The 26,296-nt window shown below is 39.8% G+C and overlaps 1 protein-coding gene and 1 long non-coding RNA gene across 2 annotated transcripts; both read left to right on the top strand.

The window, feature by feature from the left end:
- Positions 1 to 1,798: 1,798 nt before the first annotated feature.
- On the top strand, positions 1,799 to 18,056 carry LOC121711721 (Fc receptor-like protein 5). Its single transcript, XM_042095545.1, has 12 exons — positions 1,799 to 2,093; positions 3,570 to 3,599; positions 3,825 to 4,175; positions 4,272 to 4,571; positions 7,009 to 7,350; positions 8,094 to 8,375; positions 9,170 to 9,502; positions 12,281 to 12,580; positions 12,715 to 13,065; positions 14,745 to 15,023; positions 15,942 to 16,292; positions 16,838 to 18,056. The coding sequence occupies exons 1-12, from the start codon at positions 2,063 to 2,065 to the stop codon at positions 17,122 to 17,124; spliced, it is 3,237 nt and encodes a 1,078-aa protein (XP_041951479.1). The 5' UTR covers positions 1,799 to 2,062; the 3' UTR covers positions 17,125 to 18,056.
- A 4,483-nt stretch (positions 18,057 to 22,539) lies between these two features.
- Positions 22,540 to 23,705, top strand: LOC121711724. Its single transcript, XR_006032413.1, has 3 exons — positions 22,540 to 22,671; positions 22,978 to 23,022; positions 23,151 to 23,705. It is a non-coding gene; the product is annotated as an uncharacterized LOC121711724 (long non-coding RNA).
- The last annotated feature ends 2,591 nt before the right edge of the window (positions 23,706 to 26,296 follow it).

Raw genomic sequence — 26,296 nt, 5'->3', positions numbered from 1 at the left:
TTGAAGGTATCTGTGACCTAACATAGTCAAAACTGCACGAAATTGGAAGTGTATGATCATTATGACACCCTCTGTATGCACGCCAAGTTTTGTGGAATTCCGTTCATGGGGGGCCACACAATAAATTAATTTATATTACTATACACCAACTGGCCTGTAGGTGGCCGGAGACAGTTTTCTGTGAATATCTCGAGAACCGTAGGGCCTAGGAGGTCCATCTTTTTTATGTATGTTGGTTTTAAGGGGGCATGTCAACCCATCCCATTACCACTTATTTCATGTATAGCGCCACCTAGTTAAAAATTAAAAAGCAAAAAATTTGGTGTTTTCATCACAATATCTCTGGCTGACAAGGTCAAAACTGCACAAAATTAAAAGTGTAGGATCATTATGACACCCTCCGAATGCATGCCAAGTTTTGTGTACTTTCGTTCATGGGGGGCCTTACAATAAAATAATTTATGTGTACATTTAGTGATGTACACCAACAAGGATTCCCGGGACACTGAAAGACCGGGGTACACGAAACTTGGTGGGCATGTACCCCCACATGGATAGCATGGAACCGTCATTTTTCGTTTTGATCTGTAGCCCCCCCGCTGGACTGGACCCCCCGAAAGGAGGGTAGGGCAGACACAGTTCTCTGTGAATATCTTGAGAACTGTAGGGCCTAGGATGACCATTTTTTTCTGTATGTTTGCCTCCAGGGGTCATGTTAACCCATTTCATGTGCACACATGTGCACAAACAGATACACACACACACACACATACATTCACAGTAATCATACGTATGACACATACTCACACAGTAGACATATGTACGCTTGCATGCACAGGCACATACGCAGGCAGAAACACAAGCACGCACGCACACACACACACACACACTCACACACACACATAACATAAACATAACACAAACAATCAAGAATTTCTCAGAATTATAAACAGGCAAGATGGAGGTGGGGTTGTATAAAATGAATTTTACATGTGAAATCTATGAACTAATCATGTTTTGGTACTTGTTGTCTAGCAGATACCAGTGAGAATTGAGTGTGCAATTTAGTGAGACAGTTAGAATCATATAGGCCTTTCAGCGTGATTTCTTTTTGTGGAAAAAATGTGCTGGACTGGGCGGCGGTCATATTTTGTACTGCTCTGCGGTACATCTAGTATGAAGTAGCATTAATCAATATGAGGGGCAGAGGGGGATAAATGTTGTCCCCACCGGGGATAAAAATAATTTAGCAGAGGTAGGGATAGGAAAACCAGTTTTTGAGAACTGGGGGAGGTATTTCATACTGTTAACTACAATAGTGAAATGGACAAGGATGTACACTAACAGAAAAAGAGCTCTTGCTCATGTGCTCTCACTTAACTCTCGGCATGCACACATGCACACACACACACTCACTCGCACACACAAACACACACACACTCACTCGCACACACAAACACACACGCACTCACTCGCACACACAAACACACACACACTTTGGCAGATGAACATTGGTCTTTTGTAAAAAGTGAAACAGATAAACAGAGTAAATAAGACCTCACGAGCCAGGTCTGACCCCTCCATGCTCCACTATGATTGGCCCAGTTAGAAAAGGGTGTAGACAACCCTGTGCACTTTTGTTTTCTTCTAAAGGTTTTTGTGGGGGCTTTTAGCCAAAGACATTTGAGTCTTCAACCCAGAGTAAGCAAATTGTGTTATTCCTTCATTACACTCTGGATAAAAATTTAATTTATTTGTATATTTATTATGAAGAAAACTGAATGCTTTGGACATCCAGTTTTAGGGAGGACTTTCGTGCTTCACATTCGTCAGTTCCTTAGAAAACATTTTGAATTTGCTTCCTTGTGCAAATGCTTTTGGTGTTTTGTCTAGGCGTAAATGCGCTTCAAACATGGCCCAGCATCACAAATATCAATGCTGGTTTATCAGTGGAAGGAGGAGTTAGAAGTAGTTTTTTTTATGTAGCCAATTGCATGCGACTTTCACATACTTCTTAAGTTGGCATACTTTACCTGTATTCAGTCAGACACTCAATCACAGCATGAAACTCTCCGCATCATATCAGCTGATCTGTGAGTTACGTCTACAATAATGTATAACTTTAATATATGCATTGAAATGATACCTGCCAACATTTAGCTTTTAAAAAAGCTTTTAAAACTTCTGCTGCTCTTACATAACTTGCACCACTATGCCACTTGCTTACTTAGGTCAAACAGAACTACCTCTGCCATTTATTGGCCTGACTTTGCACTATTATATTGACTGTCTATGCACAATTGCACAATTTCAACCCAATTTTGCTGCTCTTATTTCTTCATTGTATGTGCCTTCTTATTTACTTTTTATTGTTTACTTGAATGTTATGTTTGTCTGTGGACTTAATTGGTAAAATATGTCTTGTCTTCACCGTGGGATAGTGAGAAACGTAATTTCGATCTCTTTGTATGTCTGGGCATGTGAAGAAATTGACAATAAAGCAGACTTTGACTTTGACTTTTTACGCCCTTCCAGTTACACACTTTTCAGTTGCGCACATTCTTCCATTCCCGCTTCTGTCACACCCACAGCGCGAACGTTCTAAATCAAGGCGGCCTTATAAAAGAGGCGTGATTTTTTAAAATAGAGCCTGACTGATCCACCACCTCATTAATTTAGGTTGATATGAAAATGTGGAACGTGGACTTCCTTATTGACCTTCTGAATGCCATTTAAATCCAGAAAGTACACAAACCAGTCTTTGATTTTGAAAACTTAAGCATGGTGAACTGAATAGCGATAGGCCCAGCGTCAGCGTCAAGGGCGGGCAGGGGGCCATGGTCTGTATTGATATTATTAGAAGAGGGCTGCCATTGAAACTTTCTTTTTCATCAGTGAGTTTTTAAATTATGAATCTACACACCAAGCACGTCTTGACTCTTTATAAACAAATCTCAAAGCAAAAGTTAAATTTTGTTAAGTCAATTGTTTGTTAGGCTATGTCATGATACACCGAACTTGCACGCTGTGGGTGTGATAGAAGCGGGAATGGGAGAACGCGCATAACTGAAAAGTGCGTAACTAAAGCGCGTAAAAAAGGGCTTAGGCACAAATGAGAGACTCCTAATTCACTACATTGGTGATAGAAAACCAACTAGCGTGTCAGAAAAATGCACTTTAACACAGGACTTTATGACATTTTAATCTGCTAGAATCGTTCTGTTGATGAAAAACCGTTTTGACGCTTCTTATGTCGCTCAAAAAATCATTTGAAAATCTGATGGAAAAGGGGCTTTTGTAAGTCGCTTTGGACAAAAGCATCTGCTAAGAACTGTAAACACAAATAAAATGCATTATGCCTGAAAATGGTGTAGCGGGCACTATCGGTTTGTGGATTTGTGCAGGTTTGTGCTATCTGAGAAATGTCCTGTGTATAAATATATCAAGTTCAATTGGTCTTATGGGTTAAGCACACTCCAAAGAGGCCATCCATCCCCTCTGTGTACTGATTTTTTCAGTATTACTAAATCATGTCACATGACAGGAAATTCTGTTTTCATTTGGACTAGGGCTGATTCTTCTGCTGGGACACACAGAAGGTAATTGCAACATATTCACCAAAATGCTATTGACAGTTTCTAACCAAGTTTAAGCCAAAGCCCCTGTAAACCAAAAATAAATATGTGTTTTAAGTTTGTCATACCACAAGAAAAGGTGTGTCTGGTTAGACGGCAGACCCCTGGTGTGTGTGAGTGAGAGAGAGAGCGAGAGAGAGAGCAGATTGAGCAAAAATAAAAATTTTGAATTCTAATGCTTGTCAACAGCTAGGACGCGCCCAGTTCTCAGAGTTTCTCCACACAGCTGGGCAGCTGAAGGAGACTCAGTGACTCTGAGCTGTGAGGTTACAGACTCGTCCATAAAATGGAAATTTCTCTGGTACAAAACGGTTCCCTTCCGAAGAACTGTTCCATTCAATGAGGACTCTCCTATTTTTGATGACAGAAAGAAACCGCACTATGTGGAGCTCCTCTCAGACAGCAGCAGAGGAGCTGGAGGCTTCTACACTCTCAGCCCTGCTGCTCTTCAACACACTGGGAGTTATGTGTGCAGAGCAGAGGGAGGAGATCCAGCCTATCAGACAGACTTCAGTGAGATTAAGAATCTCTGGGTCACAGGTGATTGACTACAGTTGTTCATTTGTGTCAGGACAAATCCCTTTAGCATCAGACCATTTGTCTCCATGGGTTACCTGTTTCTCCTCCATGTCTCAGGTGTGTCTCCTCCTGCATCTCTGGTCATCAGACCCAACAGAACTCAACTGTTCTATTCTGAGTCTGTTTCCCTGAGCTGTGAGGTACAGGACAGCTCTACTGGATGGAGACTGAGATGGAGAACAAAGAAAGTGACATCAGTCGAAGACAGAGAAGACAATTTAGACTGTCCATATGGTTGGTATTCAGAAAGTGGAACCACTTGCAGAACTAAAATTCAGACGTTGCATGACAGTGGAGTCTACTGGTGTGAGTCTGAGTTTGGACAATACAGTAATGCTGTCAACATCTCAATAAACTGTAAGTATGTAATATAAGATGTGATAAAATATATATGAATATTTATGAATTTACTGTTATACGGAGCTAAATGTTGTTCTATATGAATAACGACCACTAGGGCGCATCAGTGTTTTGTAATTGGTTGAGTTCTCGTATGTAATAAAACCAGCCTAGAGGAAGGAGTGAACCAGCTAAGCGTGTGAGTGTTGCTCTGTCTGTGAATATAGAATTGTTTATAAAGACATTAGGAAGCAACATAACATTTATGTTTGAAGTTTGTGTATGAATGTTATGTCTTTACATGAAAGGGAGTTCTGACATTGTTCAACATGGGCCCAAATGTTCCGTATTTAGCTAGCTGGGCGAGGGGGCTTATGGGCTAGTCCATAGTGGAGAAAGCGGTTTATTTGGATGATATCCAGGTGCTCTCTCATGCATGCATAGCTGGTATTTTTGTTGTCTTTGTACGCATGACATCTAGGGCCCCACGTTGGGAAATGTCAGAATTCCCTTTTACAGGTACAGTCACATTTATTCTATTTTTCAATAGAGTGTAAATCACCTGCAACTAGAGAAGTGTAAAGAACCCCCAAACCTATTCCCCTGGTTAAGTTGAACCCCCAGACTTACTGGTAAAGTTGAGGAAGAGTAGAAATGAGTAATTTTTTTAGCGATTTACTTAGACTTGCAATGAAAACAATGACAAAAAACCCAACCCTGATATTTCTTCTGAGAAATAATATGTACCACAATTATCAACACCCCTGGAAAATATAACTTAATGTAACATAGGCTTTTCCCCCATGTATATCTATGAATGTAAAGAAACATCATTTGTGTGCATGGTGGTCCGTGTAACACTTTGCAGTGCTGTGTTCTATTTTCAGAATTCACATGAAAAAATATGAAAATAGGCTTAAAATATAAATATTCATTCTTTAGGACGGCACAGTAAATGGGTAATTGATGCTTATTTTGATTTTCAATTGAGCACAATTACGTTTTTTTGTTCAGAAGTTGATGTGTCAATTTTCTAATTTTACTTTTTTGCGCTTGTGGTTGGACTGAACGCAGGCGGCGCTCTTGTCCACCATCTAGCCTGGCCCAGCTAGATGGTGTTCTCCCCCAGGTGCTCGTGGTTCAGTCCAACCACAAGCGCAAAAAAGGAAAATTAGAAAATTGACGCATCATTTCAATTTTTAACTTCTGAACAGAAATCCGTAACTGTGCTCAATTGAAAATCAAAATAAGCATCAATAACCCATTTACTGTACCGTCCTAAAGAATGGATAACAGATTTTTAAGCCTATTTTTATATTTTTTCATGTGAATTCTGCAAATAGAACACAGCACTGCAAAGCGTTACACGGACCCATGGTCTCCATCATGGAATCTAAATCTTCCCCATAATTTGCCAAGACACTAAAACTGAACCATGATAGGATCATCCAGCAGGTCAATGAACCAAAACATTTGTTAGATCAACACAAAAATTTTCTATTGAACAGAAAATCAAGCTACTGCTAATGGCCATCTCAGTCTCCTGATCTGAATTACATAAAAACCCAGGGGTAAGCCAGGGAGGATTATGAGAATCCCTGGTGGGCCAGTAACATTTTGGGCACGGGTTGATTAGTTTGAGCTTAAAAAGCGCACAATATATTGTGTATAAGTTCTTTGCTGTGCCCTTCAGCAGCCTGGACTGTGATCACAGCCTTTCTTTTACATTCCCCGTGGCCCACCCCACTAGCCTGATGTAGCCATACTCAATTCTATTTAGAATTTGAGTCTGGTACTGCTTGACTGGGATGTGATTATGGGATGTGTTTCAACTGATATAAGGGGAAAATGCCTCTGCACTCAATTGGATAGACCTAACCAATCAGAGCAACAAAATAGCCAACCGTGAATCTTGTAGGGAGAACAGCCAAAACATATTCCTCCTCCACTGTTTTAGTCGTTTTTTTTAAAGTTATTATGCTGTCAATATGTTGTACAACAGCAGACAGCAGTTGGTTGGTTGCATCTTCATCAGAGTCCCTTACTTTGTAGTCTCCAGCTTTATGGGATGTCATAGACTAAGGGACTATGGGAACAGACTAAGGGAAAGAGTTCATAGGGAAGACTTACAAAGTATTAAATACAGGGGCACCAATAATTGTAGTACATTGTGTTTCTCATGGTAAGACTGAGATAAATTGCCAAAAGATGATGTTTTATACCAACCTTACCAGGGGTGCCAAGAAATGTGGGGGGACTATATATGCCATTTCATGCCCCCCCTCCCCCCCCAGGTTCTCTTACACGCTTGTAAAGGGTGTATTACATTGGCTCCAAATCAGCAGTCTTACTGCTAAAAATGACACATGGTATGTTTAAGCATGTTGTACATTTTTCATGAATGTAAACTTAAAATCTTTCTTTGAAATGAAAACTTTCAACTCCCCATGAATAGGGAAACCGAAATCAGAAATCAGAAATCCTCCACACAGCTGGGCAGCGGAAGGAGACTCAGTGACTCTGAGCTGTGAGGTTACAGACGCCTCCTTCAACTGGACATTCCTCTGGTACAAAGCGGTTCGAACTGGTGAAGATTACTACAGAGAAGGTTTTTTTATCTACGATGATAACTATTATGCAGCAGAGCTCCTCCCAGACAGCAGCAGAGGAGCTGGAGGCTCCTACACCCTCAGCCCTGCTGCTCCTAGACACACTGGGAGTTATGTGTGCAGAGCAGAGGGAGGAGATCCAGCCTACCAGACCGGCTTCAGTAATGTGGTGGCTCTCTGGGTCACAGGTGAGTAGCTAGTCCTACAGGTCAGTGTTTCTCAAAGTGTGGTCCGCAAACTATCCCCTAGTGCACCGCAAGCTATCCCCTAGTGGTCTGCAAACTATCCCCTAGTGGTCCACAAGCTATCCCCTAGTGGTCCACAGGCAGATGTGGTCAATTATAATCTTTTTTATATCAGTGTTTCTTTAACTGATTTATTCAAAGTCACATACATGAGTTGTTTGCAATATTGAACCAACTATGTAATATTTGAACTGTTAACATGCAACAGTTTTGCAACACTGTCTATGGAGTCACGCCATTTTACACTTTTAATTTATGTCAAAAATGATCAGTGTGACCTTTAGAAGAGAAGTGGAGTACGAATACCTTACTCGTAACATAACTAGCATCAAACGGTCAAGACAGGGTTAGTAGAAGAGAATCAAATGAATTCTCTAACACAACAAGCAAAGTGCAAACTAGACTTGAAAATGGTTCAGCAAGTGTTGTGTAATATATTGTTTATTTAAGAAGTTAGATGGTCTGTGAGTTTTTTTTAAATTTTATTGGTCAATTGGTCCTTGATCTGAAAAAGTTTGAAAAAGCCAGTTATAGGTGCTCATTTGTCTCAGTACGAACTCTCCAAAATACCAGACTGCCAGGGTATTTCTCTCCATGATTAATATGTTTGCTTCTTTCTCCACTGTGTCTCAGGTCTATCTCCCTCCATGAGTCTTAATTTCACCCTTATCTCATCTGTGTCTCAGGTCTGTCTCCTCCAGCCTCTCTGGTCATCAGACCCAACAGACCTCAGCAGCTGTATGTATCTGAATCCGTCTCCCTGAGCTGTGAGGGACGGGACAAGTCTACCAGATGGAGACTGAGATGGTCAACAGGGTCAGAAAACGACAATGTCTGTCCTAATGGATGGACATCAGAAGCAGGACCCACATGCACCAATAGTAGAATACAAAGCGCGGATGCAGGAGTGTACTGGTGTGAGACTGAATCTGGGCAATATAGCAATGCTTTCAACGTGTCAATAAAACGTAAGTATTAAAAGTATCAAGAAAAAACGGTAACACTTTACTTGACAGTATTGACAAAAGAGTGACATGACACTGTCATGAACATATGACACTGTCATGACACATGAACCCTAACCCTAATCCTAACCTCTAACCCTAACCTGTTATGACAAAAACCGAATGTCACTTAAAATAACAGAAGCGTTATGTCAAACGTTTATGACTTGTTTATGACACATTCATGACAGTGTCATGTCACTCTTATGTCGATACTGTCAAGTAAAGTGTAACCGAAAAAACAAATCACATTTATTAATGTGTGTACTGTATAATATACAGTGTGTTATATTATGTTGTAAGTAAGCATTGGACTGCAATCTAGGGCAATACTCTACAGGGGCCATTGTCCCCAGAACAACTTGGGGTTAAATGCCTTGCTCAAGGGCACAACAGTGGAAGCTGGGTTTTGAACCCACAACTATTCAGACTACTACATACTAGCCCAGCTCCTTAACCACTACACTACCACCGCCCAAGTAACCATGTCTGCTTGTGCTACTGGTATGGAAAACCTTTACTTGATACTTCTTGGCGGGTGTAAACCTCTGGTGCCCACATGTTGGTTTTGAAAGAGAATGAGGCGGTATCATTCATGGCTTTATAAGCCCTCCTGAGAAGTGGGCTTACAGCAGGAGAATGAATATGAGTGGATAGCGTTTCGGACCTGTGCTTATGTCATGTCCCATGTGTTTGATAGTTACAGTTGTAACCCAGAGCTTTGTCATAACACATGTTACTGGAAAAACTTTCAACAGAGAAACCCATTGCTGTTCTCAGTGCTTCTACGGATAGTTGGCTTGCTGAAGGAAACTCAGTGACTCTGAGCTGTGAGGTTTCAGACACATCCTTAAAGTGGAAATTCCTCTGGTATAGAGCAGTTCCCTACAAAAAGGAATTACCTCGTTTGAAACACGGATGGATCAATTACAATGCAAAGCTCCTCTCAGACAGCAGCAGAGGAGCTGGAGGCTCCTACACTCTCAGCCCTGCTGCTCTTCAACACACTGGGCTTTATGTGTGCAGAGCAGAGGGAGGAGATCCAACCTATCAGACAGACTTCAGTGAAGTCATACCTCTCTGGGTCACAGGTGAGTAAAATATTCCCACAGGTGCTCGTTTGTCTCAATATAAACTCCCCCTGAATGCCAGTCTATCACCATGAGTCATTAAGGTCCTATGTTTTTTTTTAAAGAGACAAATACCGTAAAATACCGTACCGCATATAAATACCGTATAGCCTGGGCTTTTATTTGCTTCAATTTATTAGAGTGCATGAAAATGCAATCTACAGTTATACGATTTCTTCTTATTACAGTGCAATGGGAAATAACATGGCGTTTCGAAATATCATACCGGTAAAACATCTGTAGGTAGCGAAGTAGAAAAGGCTGGTGGGCATATTGGCCTACACACTTCTGCCATCTAGTTTCCAATGGATTTTTTGATTGTCGGTGCCGTTTAAGTAGTATACTATAGACTATACTTCTTAGACGGCACCGAAAATAAAACAATCCAGTGGAAACTAGATGGCAGAAGTGTGTAGACCAATCTGCCCAGCAGCTTTTTCTACTTTGTCACCTACAGAGTTTGGCAGGTACGATCTTTCAAAACGCCATGTTATTTCCCATAGACATTTGACGACCGAAGGTTGGATGGATACGGAAGTTAGGAGGCGGGACTTATTCTGGAGAGGTCTATTAGAATCCTATGGCAGGTGTTCAGGCCACCTGGATCAACTGCAAGTCTCAGGCTTTAAGCATACAAACTGGCCCTATTAAGACTACACATCCTGTTCAACTGCTTCCTCTGCCAAAAACTGTTTAAAAATAAAAGTCCTCACTACAATATTTCACTGTTAAACAATTTAACCCTTTAAACTACTGAACTTTTTAACTGTTCAGCCATTGTAACTGTTACTTGTCATCAACTATGACTCCTACCCACTGTAGCTTGTTAGCATGGTTAGCATCGCTAACATTGTTAGCATGTTTAGCAAAACTGCTAAAAATGATTAGCTAAGTTAGCTAAGTAACATGGTTAGCATAGTTAGCATGCTAGTTAGCATAGTTAGCATAACTGCTAAAAATAATTAGCTAAGTTAGCTAAGTCACATGGTTAGCATAGTTAGCATGTTAGTTAGCATAGTTAGCATGCTATTTTTGCATTTTCATGCACTGTATTTCCTTCAGGAAATGCTTTTCTATTTCTTCTTCTTCTAAAGCAATTAATGCAGCTTCAACCGTTTAACGTAGAAACTTCATTCAAACTATGTTACGTAGGTCTTACTTAGGACATGAGTGCTATGTATGTTTCATCTTTGTAACTTTTATACTTTTTAAACTATTAGTTAAAAACTATAAAAATGTCCCCCATAGACATAAACATTAGGCTGATGACATCACAATAGAGCCGTTATACAATTAGAATCCTATGCCAGGTGGTCAGGCCACCTGGCTCAACTGCCAGTCTCAGGCTTTAAGCATACAAACTGGCTCTCTTAAGACTACAGATCCTGTTAAACTGTTTCCTCTGCCCACAACTGTTTCAAAATAAAAGTCTCCACTACAATAATTCCCTATTAAATAATTTAAACATTTAAACTATCCAACTATTTAACTGTTCAACTATTCCAACTGTCAGTTATCATCAACTATGCCTCTAGCCTACTATATTAAACCACCACCTACCTAGCAACCAATTTAGCAACCATTGAAATTAAGCATCTATGTCAGTTTCCATAGCAACCAAGATGATTATACTATCAAACCACTGTAGTAACTCCTTTATTTCTGATAGTAGCCATCATGGACACCCTAGCAACAACCTAGCAACGACTTCAAGTACCCTAGCAACAGCCTAGCAACCACATTCACAGTTAAAACCTAGCAACCAACATCATTAACCTAGCAACCAGCATAGCAACCACCATAACTACTCTAGCAACAGTCAGTTGTCATCAACTTTGACTCCGTCAACTGTTTCCTCTGCCCACAACTGTTTCGAAATAAAACTCCTCACTACAATAATTCTATATTAAACAATGTAACCATTTTAACTATCCAACTATTTAACTGTTCAGCCTTTCAAACTGTCAGTTGTCATCAACTATGACTCCCGCCAACTGTTTTGTCTGCCCACAACTGTTTCAAAATAAAAGTACACACTACAATAATTCCCTATTAAATAACCTAACCATTTTCACTATCCAACTATTTAACTGTTCAGCCATTCCAACTGTCAGTCGTCATCAACTACAACTCCCGCCAACTGTTTCCTCTGTCCTCAACTTCAAAATAAGTCCTCAATACAATAATTCACTATAAAATAATTTAACTATTTAAACTACTCAACTATTTAACTGTTCGGCCATTCCAACTGTCAGTTGTCATCAACTATGACTCCCCGTCAGCTTTTTTCTCTATCTGACTTCCATCTTTTTACTTAGATTATATTTTAGACAATATTTCATTCAGCAGCCATATTTGCATTTTCATGCACTCGTAATTCCCTGGAATTACATTCTCTAGTTTCTTATTTGTATCTCAGGTCTATCTCCTCCAGCTCTCCTCACAGCTCATTTAAGGTCCCCTATTTCTCATCTGTAACTCAGGTCTATCTCCTCCAGCACTCCTCACAGCTTATTTAAGGTCCCCTATTTCTTATCTGTATCTCAGGTCTATCTCCTCCAGCTCTCCTCACAGCTCATTTAAGGTCCCCTATTTCTCATCTGTATCTCAGGTCTATCTCCTCCAGCTCTCCTCACAGCTCATTTAAGGTCCCCTATTTCTCATCTGTATCTCAGGTCTATCTCCTCCAGCTCTCATCACAGCTCATTTAAGGTCCCCTATTTCTCATCTGTATCTCAGGTCGGTCTCCTCCAGCTTCTCTGCTCCTCAGACCCAACAGACCGCTATTTGAGTCTGAGTCTCTCACCCTGAGCTGTGAGGTACAGGACAAGTCTACTGGGTGGAGACTGAGATGGTACTCAGAAAAACAAGTGAGTTTGTATACTAATCGTGACCACATACTTCAGTGTCCAAATGGTTGGACGTCAGAAGCTGTAATCACATGCCGCACCAGTAAGCTAGAACATGATGACAGGGGAGTGTACTGGTGTGAGTCTGAATCTGGACAACACAGCAATGCTGTACAAGTCGCAGTGAAGAGTAAGTTGGAGCCAAATTGTGATTAGTTTAAGCATTAATGTTCATTGATTTGTTACAGAATGTGTGTGTGTGTGTGTTCAGAGCAATAACACAATGTTTGTTAGATATTTTATGAATAACTTTATCATCAACAGACAAACCTGACACAATTCTCAGGGTGTTCAGAGATCCTGCTTTCGGTTGGCCGGCTGAAGGAAGCTCAGTTACTCTGGAATGTGATGTAAAAGGCCGCCCCTTCAACTGGACATTCATGTGGTACAGAGCAGTACCCTACAAAAGCAGTGCTTCATTCAAACCAGTTGTTCGTTACAAAGTGAGCAGTTACTCTGTGGAGCTCCTCTCAGACAGCAGCAGAGGAGCTGGAGGCTCCTACACTCTCAGCCCTGCTGCTCTTCAACACACTGGGCTTTATGTGTGCAGAGCAGAGGGAGGAGATCCAGCCTATCAGACAGAATTCAGTAATGTGGAGACTCTTTGGGTTGTAGGTAAGTAACCTATACCTAAAGGGTACGTGTTCCTTCCAATTCCTTGGATTTCCGACTCTGAATCCCTGGCAACAGCAATTATTGGAAAACTGCTCTGTTTCATTCATTTTCAAGACCAGAATAAAAGTCTGCATCAGAGGAATCAAACCCAAAAAGTTAGCGTGAGAAAAAGCATGTGTGGAGGTTGTGTGAGATCTGTTAGTTGTGTGTCTCGTGTTGAATGTGTGAGACTCGAGTACCCTGTAATGTTAGAAAGCAAAACTGGAATGTGAAAATGGAATCCTCTCTCCTGATGATGCACAACGGGGACACTTGGCTAGCTAGATAAGCACGGATCTGGTGTTGGTAGCTTTGCAACGTTTAATTCAATTCAGAGAATGAGAGTTGAAATGAGTTGACGTTTAAATACATATATAAGTATATATACTCTTTTGATCCCGTGAGGGAAATTTGGTCTCTGCATTTATCCCAATCCGTGAATTAGTGAAACACACTCAGCACACAGTGCACACACAGTGAGCACACAGCACACACTAATCCCGGCGCAGTGAGCTGCCTGCAACAACAGCGGCGCTCGGGGAGCAGTGGTTAGGTGCCTTGCTCAAGGGCACTTCAGCCGTGCCTACTGGTCGGGGTTTGAACCGGCAACCCTCCGGTTACAAGTTCGAAGCGCTAACCAGTAGGCCACGGTTGCCCCCACTGGCCACGGTTGCAGTGGTCTCTTGATTTTGAATATGTCCGTCAACTCATTTGAATGTCAGTCAGCAACTGTAGGATTACATCAGAAATGTTTTTTCCAGAGCTGTGTCTGTTCTTCGCATTAACAATAAGCTAGGTAGTGAAATACAGTCTTTAGTCTTGAAAATGTTTATAACCAAAGTATAATAATAAACAGTGTAATATGTTCTTGGTGCTGATGAGTGATACTCAGTGTCTTGGCGGTAGCTTCTCATTTTGACACATGCCTAGAGTGCTTGTTCGTTTAGCCGATGCCTTTAAATAACATCCAGGAGACTGAGTATGAAAGCAACCATGAGAGTTAAAGTTTGCCTGCTTAAAGAGAGATGTGTTTGGTTGCAAAATGAAACTTCACCACTAAATGGCACTAAAACATACAGTACATCATGCCCCCCTTTAAAGGAGAATTCCGGTGTGATATTGACCTAAAGTGTATTGAAACATGATACCGAGTGTGAACGTATGTCTCATAGCCCATCTCGACTTGTCCCCTGCACTCCAAAATCTGGCGCTAGTTAGCCGATGCTACCAACAGCTTTTTCAGTAGTGGTGCTTTGGCATCGGGCTAGCCATGCAAATAAATCACTGTTTTACACCCATTTACGAGGCTCAATGTATCTCCACACTTCATTGGTAGACTTCCGAGGGCCCTGACATTTAAAACGAGACATTGAGAACTTTGAAAAAGCACTGGTAGTTTACTTACAAGACGATTTATACAGACAGTATCTTCACGAAGTTTAACGTTTGCAGCCATCTTGAATTTAGTCACGATAAGTCGAGCAACGAGTAAGAATGAACAGGTATGATAAGGGATCAGATTCCAAAGATAATTCAGTGGAAATGCATGGATTCCAGTTTCTTCCAGTAGCAGCAACTGGAATCCATGTATTTCCACTGAATTAGTTTTTTAATTCCCCTCTTTCTTTTCCGTGTCTCAGGTCTGTCTCCTCCTGTCTCTCTGGTCATCAGACCCAACAGAACTCAACTGTATGAATATGAGTCTCTCTCTCTGAGCTGTGAAGGACAGGACAGCTCTACTGAATGGAGGCTGAGATGGATTGGACAGAAAGAAGAGGGGCTGGGCTGTCCAAAGTATTGGAGATTAGAAGCTGGATCTACATGTAGTACCAGCGAACTACAGCCAGATGACAGTGGAGTGTACTGGTGTGAGTCTGAATCTGGAGAACACAGCAACCCTTTCAAATTACGAATGAACTGTAAGTATGAAAGTAAAATTGGATAAAAAGAAATGTTTTATTGTAACACTTTACTTGACGGGTGAGTTCATAACACAGCAGCTGTTATAAACTGCACATAAAGTATTCATGACTGTTTCATGAGACATGACTAAACATTTATACCAAACCTTTCATGAATGTGGAAGACAGAACGATGACAACTTGTCAAAATAAAAGTCCAACAATCGAATACTTCACAACTTGTATAGTAAAGTGACATTCGATGTAGACTTCATAAGATATTCATGAAATATTTACAAAGGCTGGAGAGATTAAATTAATGGTATCCAGGTTACGGGTCAGCTGAATGTAGGCTAGTTTACCTCCCAGTCTTAAACTCAGGTTTTAAATTTGCCTCCAATATTTCATAAAGGATACCATTAATTTAATCTTTCCAGCCTTTGTAAATATTTCTTGAATATCTTATGAAGTCAACATCGAATGTCACTTTACTATACAAGTTGTGAAGTATTCATAATCACTGAGTTTAACACTGGGTGCAAACTAGCCTACATTCAGCTGACCCGTATTTGTGTAACCTGGAACGGTTGGACATTCCTTGTAGCAAAAGATGAGAAATCATTTGCAAAGGTTACATCATAAAACAAATAGATTTTTATGAAACAAAAATTATTTGCATAGAGGTTTGGAACAAAAACAGCAATGCTGCGTTGCGATTGTTGGACTTTTATTTTGACAAGTTGTCGTTGTTCTGTCTTCCACATTCATGAAAGGTTTGGTATGAATGTTGAATGTCTCATGAAACAGTCATGAATGCTTTATGTGCAGTTTATGACAGCTGCTATGAATGTGTTATGAACTCACCCGTCAAGTAAAGTGTTACCAAAAAAATGATATGTATAATTTACTGACAAACTTTCAACTGCTTATCAACAGTGAGACCCAGACCTTTTCTTCATGTCAGTCCACACAGCTGGCCAGTTGAAGGTGACTCAGTGACACTGAACTGTAAGGTGACAGACACCTCCTTAGGCTGGACATTTCTCTGGTACCGAGCAGTTCCCAAAAAAGGATCTGGTCCCTTCACAGATGACTCAACTGTTACTGAAAGGAATCGCAATCGTTACTCTGTGGAGCTCCTCTCAGACAGCAGCAGAGGAGCTGGAGGCTCCTACACTCTCAGCCCTGTTGCTCTTCAACACACTGGGCTTTATGTGTGCAGAGCAGAGGGAGGAGATCCAGCCTATCAGACTATGTACAGTAACATGAAGCCACTCCGGGTCATAGGTGAGTCACTACTCCCACAGATCCTAGTCCATCTTGTTTGATGCCCTGTTCAGATATATGGCAACAAGGAATGAATAAATGATGAGCGATCATGAAATGGGCAATATGAGGCGACAACAGGCAATATGACATCAAGCAATGCGAAGAGGGTGGGTAACGAGTTAAAATATTTCACTTTTGAGTGACACGACTGAGGCGATTACCATGGGAATTATCTGTATACCGTTGACAGACGTAATCTTGGGCTTTGAGAAACACTGATTCACATTCTACCATTTCCTGACATTGTATTGTCCAAATAATGAATCAATTAATCCAGACAATAATACATTCATAATGAGTACATTAATAATGAATACATTAATTGACTGAAAATAATTGTTACAGCCCTATGTAGAAAATGGTCAAAAATGTAATTATCGCTGTCCGTAAATGTGTCTCCAGGAATCTTAATCTTATTTTGCAGTCTAAAACGTCACCACTAGATGGCACTAAAACATGCATTATGCCCCTTTAAGTCCACCCATTTCTCATCTGTATCTCAGGTGTGTCTCCTCCAGCCACTCTGGTCATCAGACCCAACAAAACAGACCTGTTTGCATCCGAGTCTGTCTCCCTGAGCTGTGAGGTGAAGGACAAGTCTACTGGATGGAGGCTGAGGTGGGACACAAACAGAAGAGAGGAGTCAGTTTGTCCTGCTAGCTGGAGATCAGAAGCTGAACTCACATGCAGCACCATTGGTCTCCAGTACCGGGATAGAGGAGTGTACTGGTGTGAGTCTGAATCTGGACAGCACAGCAACGCTGCCCATATCAAGATATTGTATCACTAAGTGCTGAGATGTTCGAGATTCCTGATTTCAGTAATGTACTGTTCTATACCATATATAAAAAACAATGAACCATAATGATCAAGTCAAGTTATTTATTCTGTCTCCCAGCACAGTTGGAGATGTAAGATTAACTAAAAAGTGCACGTTTAATGTATGCAAGTCCTAGTGTCCCTAGACCAAGTGCATTGCCTGCGGAAAGAAGCTCCTCCTCAGTCATTCAGTTCTGGCTGAGATGTAGGCTAGTCCCCTACCAGATGGTAGCCACTTGAAGAGGTTGTGGTTGGGATGGTGGTGAATGCCTTTCATGATGTGCTGTGTATAGCAGAATATATTCTTGGAGATTTATAATATGTTAATCACTAATGTTTCACTAAGTGGTGCATTGAAACTAACAAGAAAGTTTTGTGTGCGCACGCAAAACCTTTTCATGTGTGCACATGAACATTTCTTAGGGTCTCCGTAGTTGTACCACAGCGGTGCCTGTGAAACTTTGGTTCCACTTACAAAATAAATGAATGTTTTAAGTCTTCCACGACCACCATGGGATCATATAAAACAAACGAAAATAGGACCTGGAGAAAGATATTGACTGTTGGTATTTCTGGTGAGGATTTGAGATTGCATTGAGTAATTCCAATAAAACAAGATTTCGAAATGGCTTGCATTGTTTGTATTGACTATTAATATTTTCATGTACTGTTAAATATATATTCCTAAAATGGTTGTACATTTGTGAGAAAGACAAGTTAAAACGAACTGACTATGAGCTGATTTGGTGTTTAACATTCCATTGTAACAGTAATTACATTGTAACCTTCATCAAGCTCACGTCCAGTTCCACTGTATGTTCGCGGAGAACTACCTCCACAGACTGTTTACGATTGTTCACAAAAACAATACCAAATAGATGTTTTGATCTTTTTTTTAAGAAAATCTTTTTTGATTTTAATAAAAGAATAATAACACTTAGGTTAGGTTTTATTTTTTGCAGTGTATAGCTAAATCAACTGGCTGGATATGGCATTCAGAGTCTGCCTTCAGCGGGAATAAGTGATAGCTGTGTGGTGGTAAGCTCTTATGTAGGTCACAGATTGTTATCTATATTTCTGATATGTTGCTGATTGGATCATAAACAGCCACAGCAACGAAGAGGAATGACTGATAATGACTGACTCTTCTTTATTATTGTGTTACGTGTTCCTAATGTAAAGCACTTGGAGCTGCATTCTGTGTATGAAAGGTGCTATACAAATAAAGCTTATTATTATTATTATAGGTTCCACTGTGATTAATGTCACCAATTCAACCTTGTGCTAAAGTGAAGATGCTCTTATTTTGGGGGCATGACCATAGATAGGCTAGTCTTTGCAAGCAATATGTCTAACACAAATATGCAATACAAATAATACAAAAAAATAATAGATAGATAATACTACATAAACCCTGTTTTGTCCTGTCTTAGGCCTACTAACACCCCACTGTGATTTGAGATGGTGGTAAACAGGTCTTGATTTCTCAACAAATTAACCTGTCTAGCTCTCTGACTGATCAAACAACATAGCTTTGGTGTATGTATGCCATTTTAGACAATTCAATGTCATTGTGTGTCTCATACATTCAACCTCACTAACTTTGGCAGGAGTGTTAGGCACAAAAGGAGTATTAGGTGCAATGATCGTTTCCGGGGGTGGGGGGGTCATAATTTCATAACTGATTCACTAAAAAAAAATACCACCAGCCTTGCATTTATGACTACTTCTCAAAATACTGTCTACTGTCTCCATTCGCCATTCATTGGACAAGTCAAAAGAGCTTCTGTTTAATTTTCAGCTTGCCAAATGGTCCCATATTTAGCTAACACAATATCATAACCAGCCCTGACTATCACACTATACGGTCCAAACTGACTTCTTGTGAGGCTCAGTATTTGTTACGGTTGTTATCGTCATAGATCTTTACAGTGATTCTGCCCTTTCCAGTGGCAAAGGACACAGAATTTCCTGGTGCAATCTGCTCCCCATCTGTTTCCTGTGCCATTGGCCACATTGGGCCCAAACCTTATCTATAGCATCCTTGACAATACGATCCTTGAATAGAGCAAACAAAATACCTGTGAGCAAATACGACAACAAATATACATAACATCAAAAGATATAACAAAGAAAGGAAAGCTTCTTACAGATCCACCTGTTCCTGTTGTCCCATTCCAAAGCTGGACACAAAAAACAAAATAACCAAATGAAAAATGGATGAAATCTTTAGACATTGTGGATTCCTCTCCAAATTCCTCTCATATTTTGTGGTCACATGATTTTCCTTTCAGTATTTATATATAAATATAGATAAAATATTAGTATACAAGAATAGATCTGAATACAAGCATAGATCTGAATATAAAGCTATAGAAAACACACCAATATAAGTACTAGGCCTGTGTATGGACAAGGAGTTTATCTACTCAGAATTTGATCAGAATTTTGCAGGGTGCCAAGTTGAGTCTTTGCTTAGAAAATCAGAAAGTGTGTCAGTTCATTTATAGAATACAAGAAAAAGGTTGGTCAACACATTAACCAATCAGAGGAAGAAAAGGAAAAATCTGACCTGGTTTGAATGTGACATTGACCTTGAAGCCAATGACCTTGAGTACCGAAATCATGTCATGTACTGTTTGACCTAGATTTGGATATATCGAGCAGATACTGAGCAGATGCTGCCATACAGCCATGGCAGCACGGCCAGAAAACCTATAGTGGGTGAAGGCATAACAACATGGTGAGAAAATAGCTCACATGAATGAAAATACATTTTGGTAGAAAGGAAACACATGTGAGAGCTACTAGAAGTACACAATAAGAGCCCATAATCATCAAGAGAGGTAATCCACCACAATCCAAATCCTAGAGCTAGAGTATCAGTGCCGGCCCGAGCCTTTTGCGCAGAGTCACCTGTGCTTGGCGATAATTGACAACTTCACACTATCGTGTCATATTATAAATTAATACAGTGAGGTTATGTATTAATACAGTGACTGATTATGAACTACTGTCCCCCTGGACACAGATGCATAAGGACTCGGTAGGCTCATTCAGTAATCCATCCTTGCTCTCATGCCAAAAATGTTTTGGGGCTCCGCTCTAGACTTCTGGCCCCATGTGCTTGGTAAACCAATGTATTAGTTGTTATTTACACCAACCCTGTCACCTTTTAATCTTAGAGGGTACTAATTTATTTATTATTTACAAATTTATTTAAAACATTCATATTCAAAGTGAAGCACTAAGGGTGGTTTACTGAAGTTGAATTGACAAATAACAAAATACAACAGCATTTGTATTGGTTGTAAACAAGTACATCCGTTTAATGACTTGTTTTTCAACAGATTTGCAGAACAGATCCGCAAATGTGCATTAAATGAGCAATCTTCAACTACAAAATAAAACCAAAATAGACAAACATTAATAATCAAAAATAAAATGTTCCAGAAAATAGATACTTATTCCTACTTTGTTCCTGGCTTTCAGGTATCTGCAACTCTGCAGTGGACGAACCTGCAATGATTAAATAAATACATAAATAAATAAAACAAAAACTATGTTAAATGTGTCATGTCATATTAACAGGCTACAGTCTGTAACCATTTGCCATCAAGAAAACCTCACCTTCTGTGTCATCAGCCATGGAGGCAGACACTTGATGAGGTAGAGTTAGGTAGAGATAGAGATGTGCTCCAAAGTACTTCAACAGTGTCTCTGAAAAAAAAAAAAATATATTGCATAAGTGCATATTTGATCGAGCAGAATGAGTTTATTTTGCTATCATTACTTACAGTCATCAACAAGCAATTCCACATGTAACAATTCATATTCTATTGGCAAATGAGGCATAATCAAAAAGTATACTTAATTGCAGTATGGTGAACGCTTAACATGGTGATCTACTGCAGCCTAAATATTAGGGTAGCACCGCTACATCACTTGCCACTATCTTAATCAAATGTAAGTCTATTTTCATCACAGAAGTCTCCCCACCCAACATGGTATATTTTCTCAAACACTACCATCTCTCTCCAAAGATCTTAGAGCAGAGCGCACATACTGTTCCATCTTTGCCTATGAAGCTGGAACGTTACCGATGCCCAGAGTCGCGCTAGTCAGTGGGTTGGGGTTGGGACTGGGAGCCTGGGCTTAGCCTGCTGTTGCTATCAGACTTACCACTATGTCACATATTATAGAACAGTAATAAACTATCAACACTTTCAGGTGCGAAATCAGAAACAATCCCTCTGTGGTAAATTTGCCTTCAGCTACAGTACGTTTTCATGTAGCTACTGTAGTGCTAATGTCCACTTCAGTCAGCTATCGATAGCTAACTTTAATTTACAACATAAGCCCACCTATGGGTACATGCTTGATTAAACATCCAAAACAATCCCAATATCCTTGACATCTGAAATACACCTAGATAAATATATATTAATGGGAGACATTTCTCTGTTGATGGTGGGGATTTAGCTCTGGTGATGGCTTATATTAGATCATGACAGCTAGCTAGCTACCTCAAGCACAAAACATACTGTAAATAATCATGCAAACATACCTGTATCTTGCTCGTTTTTCTCCTCCTCTCTTTCTGTTTTCGGCACCAGAGGGATACGTCCTTTTTTGTGACTTTTCTTAACATTACCGTCTCTTCCGATTTTTGAACTTGATGCAGTGTCTGCACGAATTGTCTATGCACCCGAGGTGTCTTGTTCATGCGCGAGACTCAAAGGCTGGCAGACACAGTAGAGGTAGGCAGGCATATTGATCATGAAATCAGAATTTTTATTAATTGTTTCATTTATTCATTCATTGATGTCACTTGTTTACGTTATTTATTATGTAAAAAAAAAAGAAAGAAACTCGATTGGGTGGCCAGGGGGCCCCAAGCAGCCATTAGTTCGCTTATGCCTCAGGCCGGCCCTGTAGAGTATATAAATATATGCACTATAATAGTGCACTGTGACTCAAAATATTACAGCACAGTGATCACACATGTACTGAGGTATGAAAAGTGAGATTTTAGGCCCTCAGAAGGCCCGAAGTGGTTGACAGAAGTTTGAGATGACCTAACATGACAAATGCTTAATAAAGGTTTGTTTGAGCCATTTGATGAAGAACTGGGGAGGGCAGGGGGACATGTGGGCCATTTTCCTTCTGTAAAAACAATGTGATTTTGTCATTACCACATTTCACATAGGAAGACAACGTGACATCACCTCCCCAATTCTTCCACAGAAAGTAAGCATTTTTCATAAATTAGGTCACCTCAAACCTACATCAGCATAATATTTTACTCAAGTTTTCACCAATGTATTTTTATGTCAATTTTATTGGTCTCTCTTAAGTGATTCTAAGGCATTTCATTGGTTCTAACCTTACATTGGTTAATGTGTTGCCCAGCTTCATTCTTGAACTATATAAATAATCAAGTAACTTTTCATTCTGATCTCACTGCTATCCTCTAAGAACCAGCTTGATATCCTGTCAACATTTGGAGTGGGTCTGCGTAAGTTAAACTACTTATATTATAACCTCTATGTGCGTAAGTTAAACTACTTATATTATAACCTCTATGTGCCAGTATGTACATTCTGTGTCTATCTGCACATATCTCGTATACTTATAAATAACTCAAAATGCAGTAGTCACGTTTAAACAATGCAAATTGAAGATGTTGTGAAACTGTTTTTTAAAGCATAACACATCAAGTAACCTTAGTTCCAAGTGATTAAATAGGTTGCTATTTAAAGAATAACAAATTAAAGAAAAATAATAAATAAAACAAATAAAAAGAGACATTGTTTTTTTGCAGTAAGACAGCATCAGAATGGGTTCTGCTGGAAGCGTTGTTGATTCTGTAAGGAGCTTTACGTTTGTCTGTTATGGTCTTAGATACGTTTGAACTGTAAAGAAGATTTTGTTCTCAGAAAGATTTGGTTTTGTTCTTGAGGTGTTTGTTGTTGTTAAAAATGAGCTCCCTCCCAGGCTGATACAGTCAGGGGTTGGATACAGCACCACACGAACGTGGCCAATGCCAGTGGAAGGACCATCTACGTCAAAGTGAGGAGTCCTGGAAGAACAGATACTGAACAGATTCCTGCAGGAAGTTCAGTGTCGTTTGGAACAGACAAGGGCCAAGTCACCTTGATGGTCTATGACAACAGCAGCTACGACAACTTCCTGGCGAGCAAAACACTGGACTCTGATTACAGTATGATAGTCAAGAGTAGTGGTTCTGGCTTTTATATAGTGAGAGCAAAATATGGTACAATTTGGCAAGAAGGTTAAACAGAAACTCTTGAATTTTCCAATTGAAGCTGAACTGACTATGTTAATTAATTATTTTGAAAACTAGTCATAAATACATCACAATCATATTAACTTTATTCTCCTGATCTCTATCATTAATGACAAACAAATGATGAGATTGTCTTTCTGTTTTCAGTTTTGCCTAAACAATAACACAATATGTTATTGTTTATTTTGTTATTGTAATGTCTTTTCTTTAATGAATTCATTAAAGCATTGCAAGTTGCAGCACATTATATGTGGATATATTTATTTTATAGTCTCTGGAATGCTGTTTTCACTGCCTTCAAATTAAACTTTAGAGTTGTGAGATCAACAGAAACATTACAAAGGATTATGGGAACGGTACATTTCACACCTGACTCATTTTGATCAAACTTGGGGGGGGGGGGGGTATTTCAATGGAACAGTCGCTGCCTATGCTCTGCATAAAGGGGGATTTTGACCCCCCCTCGTGTTTTCCAGATTCCCGGAAATGGCTTCTGATGAAGTATCTTGCTTCGCCTTAACAATCTTTGGTTTGATTCAACCAGCCAACAATGGCACGCAAGCGAGAACTCTATGGTTACATTACTCTGTAGAACCAGAGACTCTAATGAGGAAACACAGCACTCAAATAATCCTCCATAGAAATGTATGGGGTTAGTTTGTTAGTTCTGCCTGAAATAACTGCCCAAAATGCCACCAACAAGTTACCAAAATGCCACCAACAAGTGTTGCCAACCACTCAAAGGCAAAATAAATGTTCCAACCAATAACCATGTGTTCTCATTGTGTGGTTTTCCTTTCAAATTAGTGCACAATTATAACAGATTATTTTGTTTTCACTTCACCTCACGGTCACAATGGTTCATTCATACATGTCAACCCTCCTGTTATTCTGGGTTTTCATATCATATCACTCCCTCAGGAAATACATATGGCCAAGTCTTCAGTTACTGATGGATTTATTGTCTTCTTTAACACCTTTAATCCACCACCAAACTGTTGATAACAACAAGACAATACACAATCAAAATTCATCCATATCACACACACAATCATCTTATGAATAGCATACCCACAACATAAAAGTGAAACCATGAGGGAATGAGTCATTATAAAGAGCTTAAAATGACCCTTGAGGCTTAGAAATCACTTAGTTGATTTTTGCCTCACATTAAGCTCAATATTCATGAACATAAATTAAAATTAATTTTATGGCAGTTAAATTTTAGCATTTCTCTGCTGTCTTGCCATTTTTATATTTTTCGCCATAAATATCCCAAATTGTTACCCTTTCATAACTAACCCTACAGTCTCTGAGAAATGCTTTACTTTTCTTAATTTTTATCATTTATTTTTCCCCTAAACTTTAAGGCGACATTGCTGGAACGTACACCAGGTATACAATAAAATATCCGGTAGCCTCCTGTTAATGCATGATCACCATTTGTTTTTCACTATTAATATCATCATGGTGTCTTTGATAACGGCCATATCCACCCAAGGAGTTCTGTGTTCTCCATCGTTGATGAGTATTCCTAAAAGTGAAAAACCTTTATTTTTCAAATAAATAATCCAATATTTAGACTGGAGACATCAATGGCTCCAAAGGCAATATCAGTGTATAGAGACATAAAATGTGGTTAATTTGTAGTTCATACATCGTATGATACATCGCAGCACTCCACAGTGTAGGACATTTTATACCATTACTGAGTATTAGAAGTGAGACAGATGACTTCTAAACGCCCTGGAGACAAACCGGAAAGGACAGGAGAAAATGTGTGTGGCTGACATGCAACAGATCAGTCCCTTCTTCTGAAATCGTTGGCCAAAGTTTGAAGCGACCGAAGTATGAAAAATGCTTCGATAATGGCCTTTTTGGATTGGAACTTGGCAGACATACTGGGGAGAGCGGTCAGGACATTTTTGGATCCTTCCTCTGTTCAGACAATGACTTATTGGGTGATTTTCTCATTACCTCATCCCACATCAGTAGAAAAATCTGACACTTCCCTGCCTAAATTCTTCCTCAAAAAGTAGATAGCCAAGCATTTTCTCATACATTAGGTCACTTCAAACTTCTCTTAGCAAATTTGTTGTGAGGATTTTTCTGTCTGTTCTATTGGTCTCTCTTAAGTGATATAGTTTCCTCCTTTGGACATAAAATAAAATTGAATAATTAAAAGATATAAAACAAAAAGTGCATCTGATTAACAGCAAATGCATTTGATCAGTTGTGTCCCATTTAGTGATTCATGAACAAGCAGCAATGCTTAATAGTCAATTCTATGACTTACTGGAAGCCAGTGCAGAGACTTAAGTATCTGTGTAATGTGGTCAGTTATTTTAGTTTTTGTGAGAACCCTGACTGCTGTTTGAGGGTGTTTTTAAGAAGTGACCACATATAGAGGGAAAGTAATCTCATCGCAATATTATATCTCAATATTGGTTGCGTTCCTAGAGTTTAGCGGAGTGGATGCGATTTTTTTTTAGAAAACCATCATCGTGAACTTAGTTGAAGGCCTTACATATGCTATGCATTGGGGTCACCTCTATTGCTTCTACTGGTCGTACTTTGTTTTTAGGACCATATAAATTGTTTTGAGGTTTTTTGTAACATGGTGATAACGAACAACAGTTGCATGTGAGGTCACCGGTTTGGACGCCTCATCTCTAACTGATCAAAATGGCAATTTGCTTGAATGGATGGGGCAGCCGTGGCCTACTGGTTAGCGCTTCGGACTTGTAACTAGAGGGTTGCTGGTTTGAACCCTGACCTGTAGGCACGGCTGAAGTGCCCTTGAGCAAGGCACCTAACCCTCACTGCTCCCCGA

Source organism: Alosa sapidissima, chromosome 6 (assembly GCF_018492685.1).
Source record: "Alosa sapidissima isolate fAloSap1 chromosome 6, fAloSap1.pri, whole genome shotgun sequence".
Classification (NCBI taxonomy): domain Eukaryota; kingdom Metazoa; phylum Chordata; class Actinopteri; order Clupeiformes; family Clupeidae; genus Alosa; species Alosa sapidissima.
Note: the sequence above shows the minus strand (reverse complement) of the source record. Positions and strands in the feature narration are given on the sequence as shown.

Coding starts and splice junctions, on each gene's coding strand:
- LOC121711721 (XM_042095545.1), top strand. CDS start 2,063: ATGAAACTCTCCGCATCATATCAGCTGATCT. Junction 8,376..9,169: donor TTTCAACGTGTCAATAAAAC/GTAAGTATTAAA, acceptor AACTTTCAACAG/AGAAACCCATTGCTGTTCTC. Junction 13,066..14,744: donor GGAGACTCTTTGGGTTGTAG/GTAAGTAACCTA, acceptor TCCGTGTCTCAG/GTCTGTCTCCTCCTGTCTCT.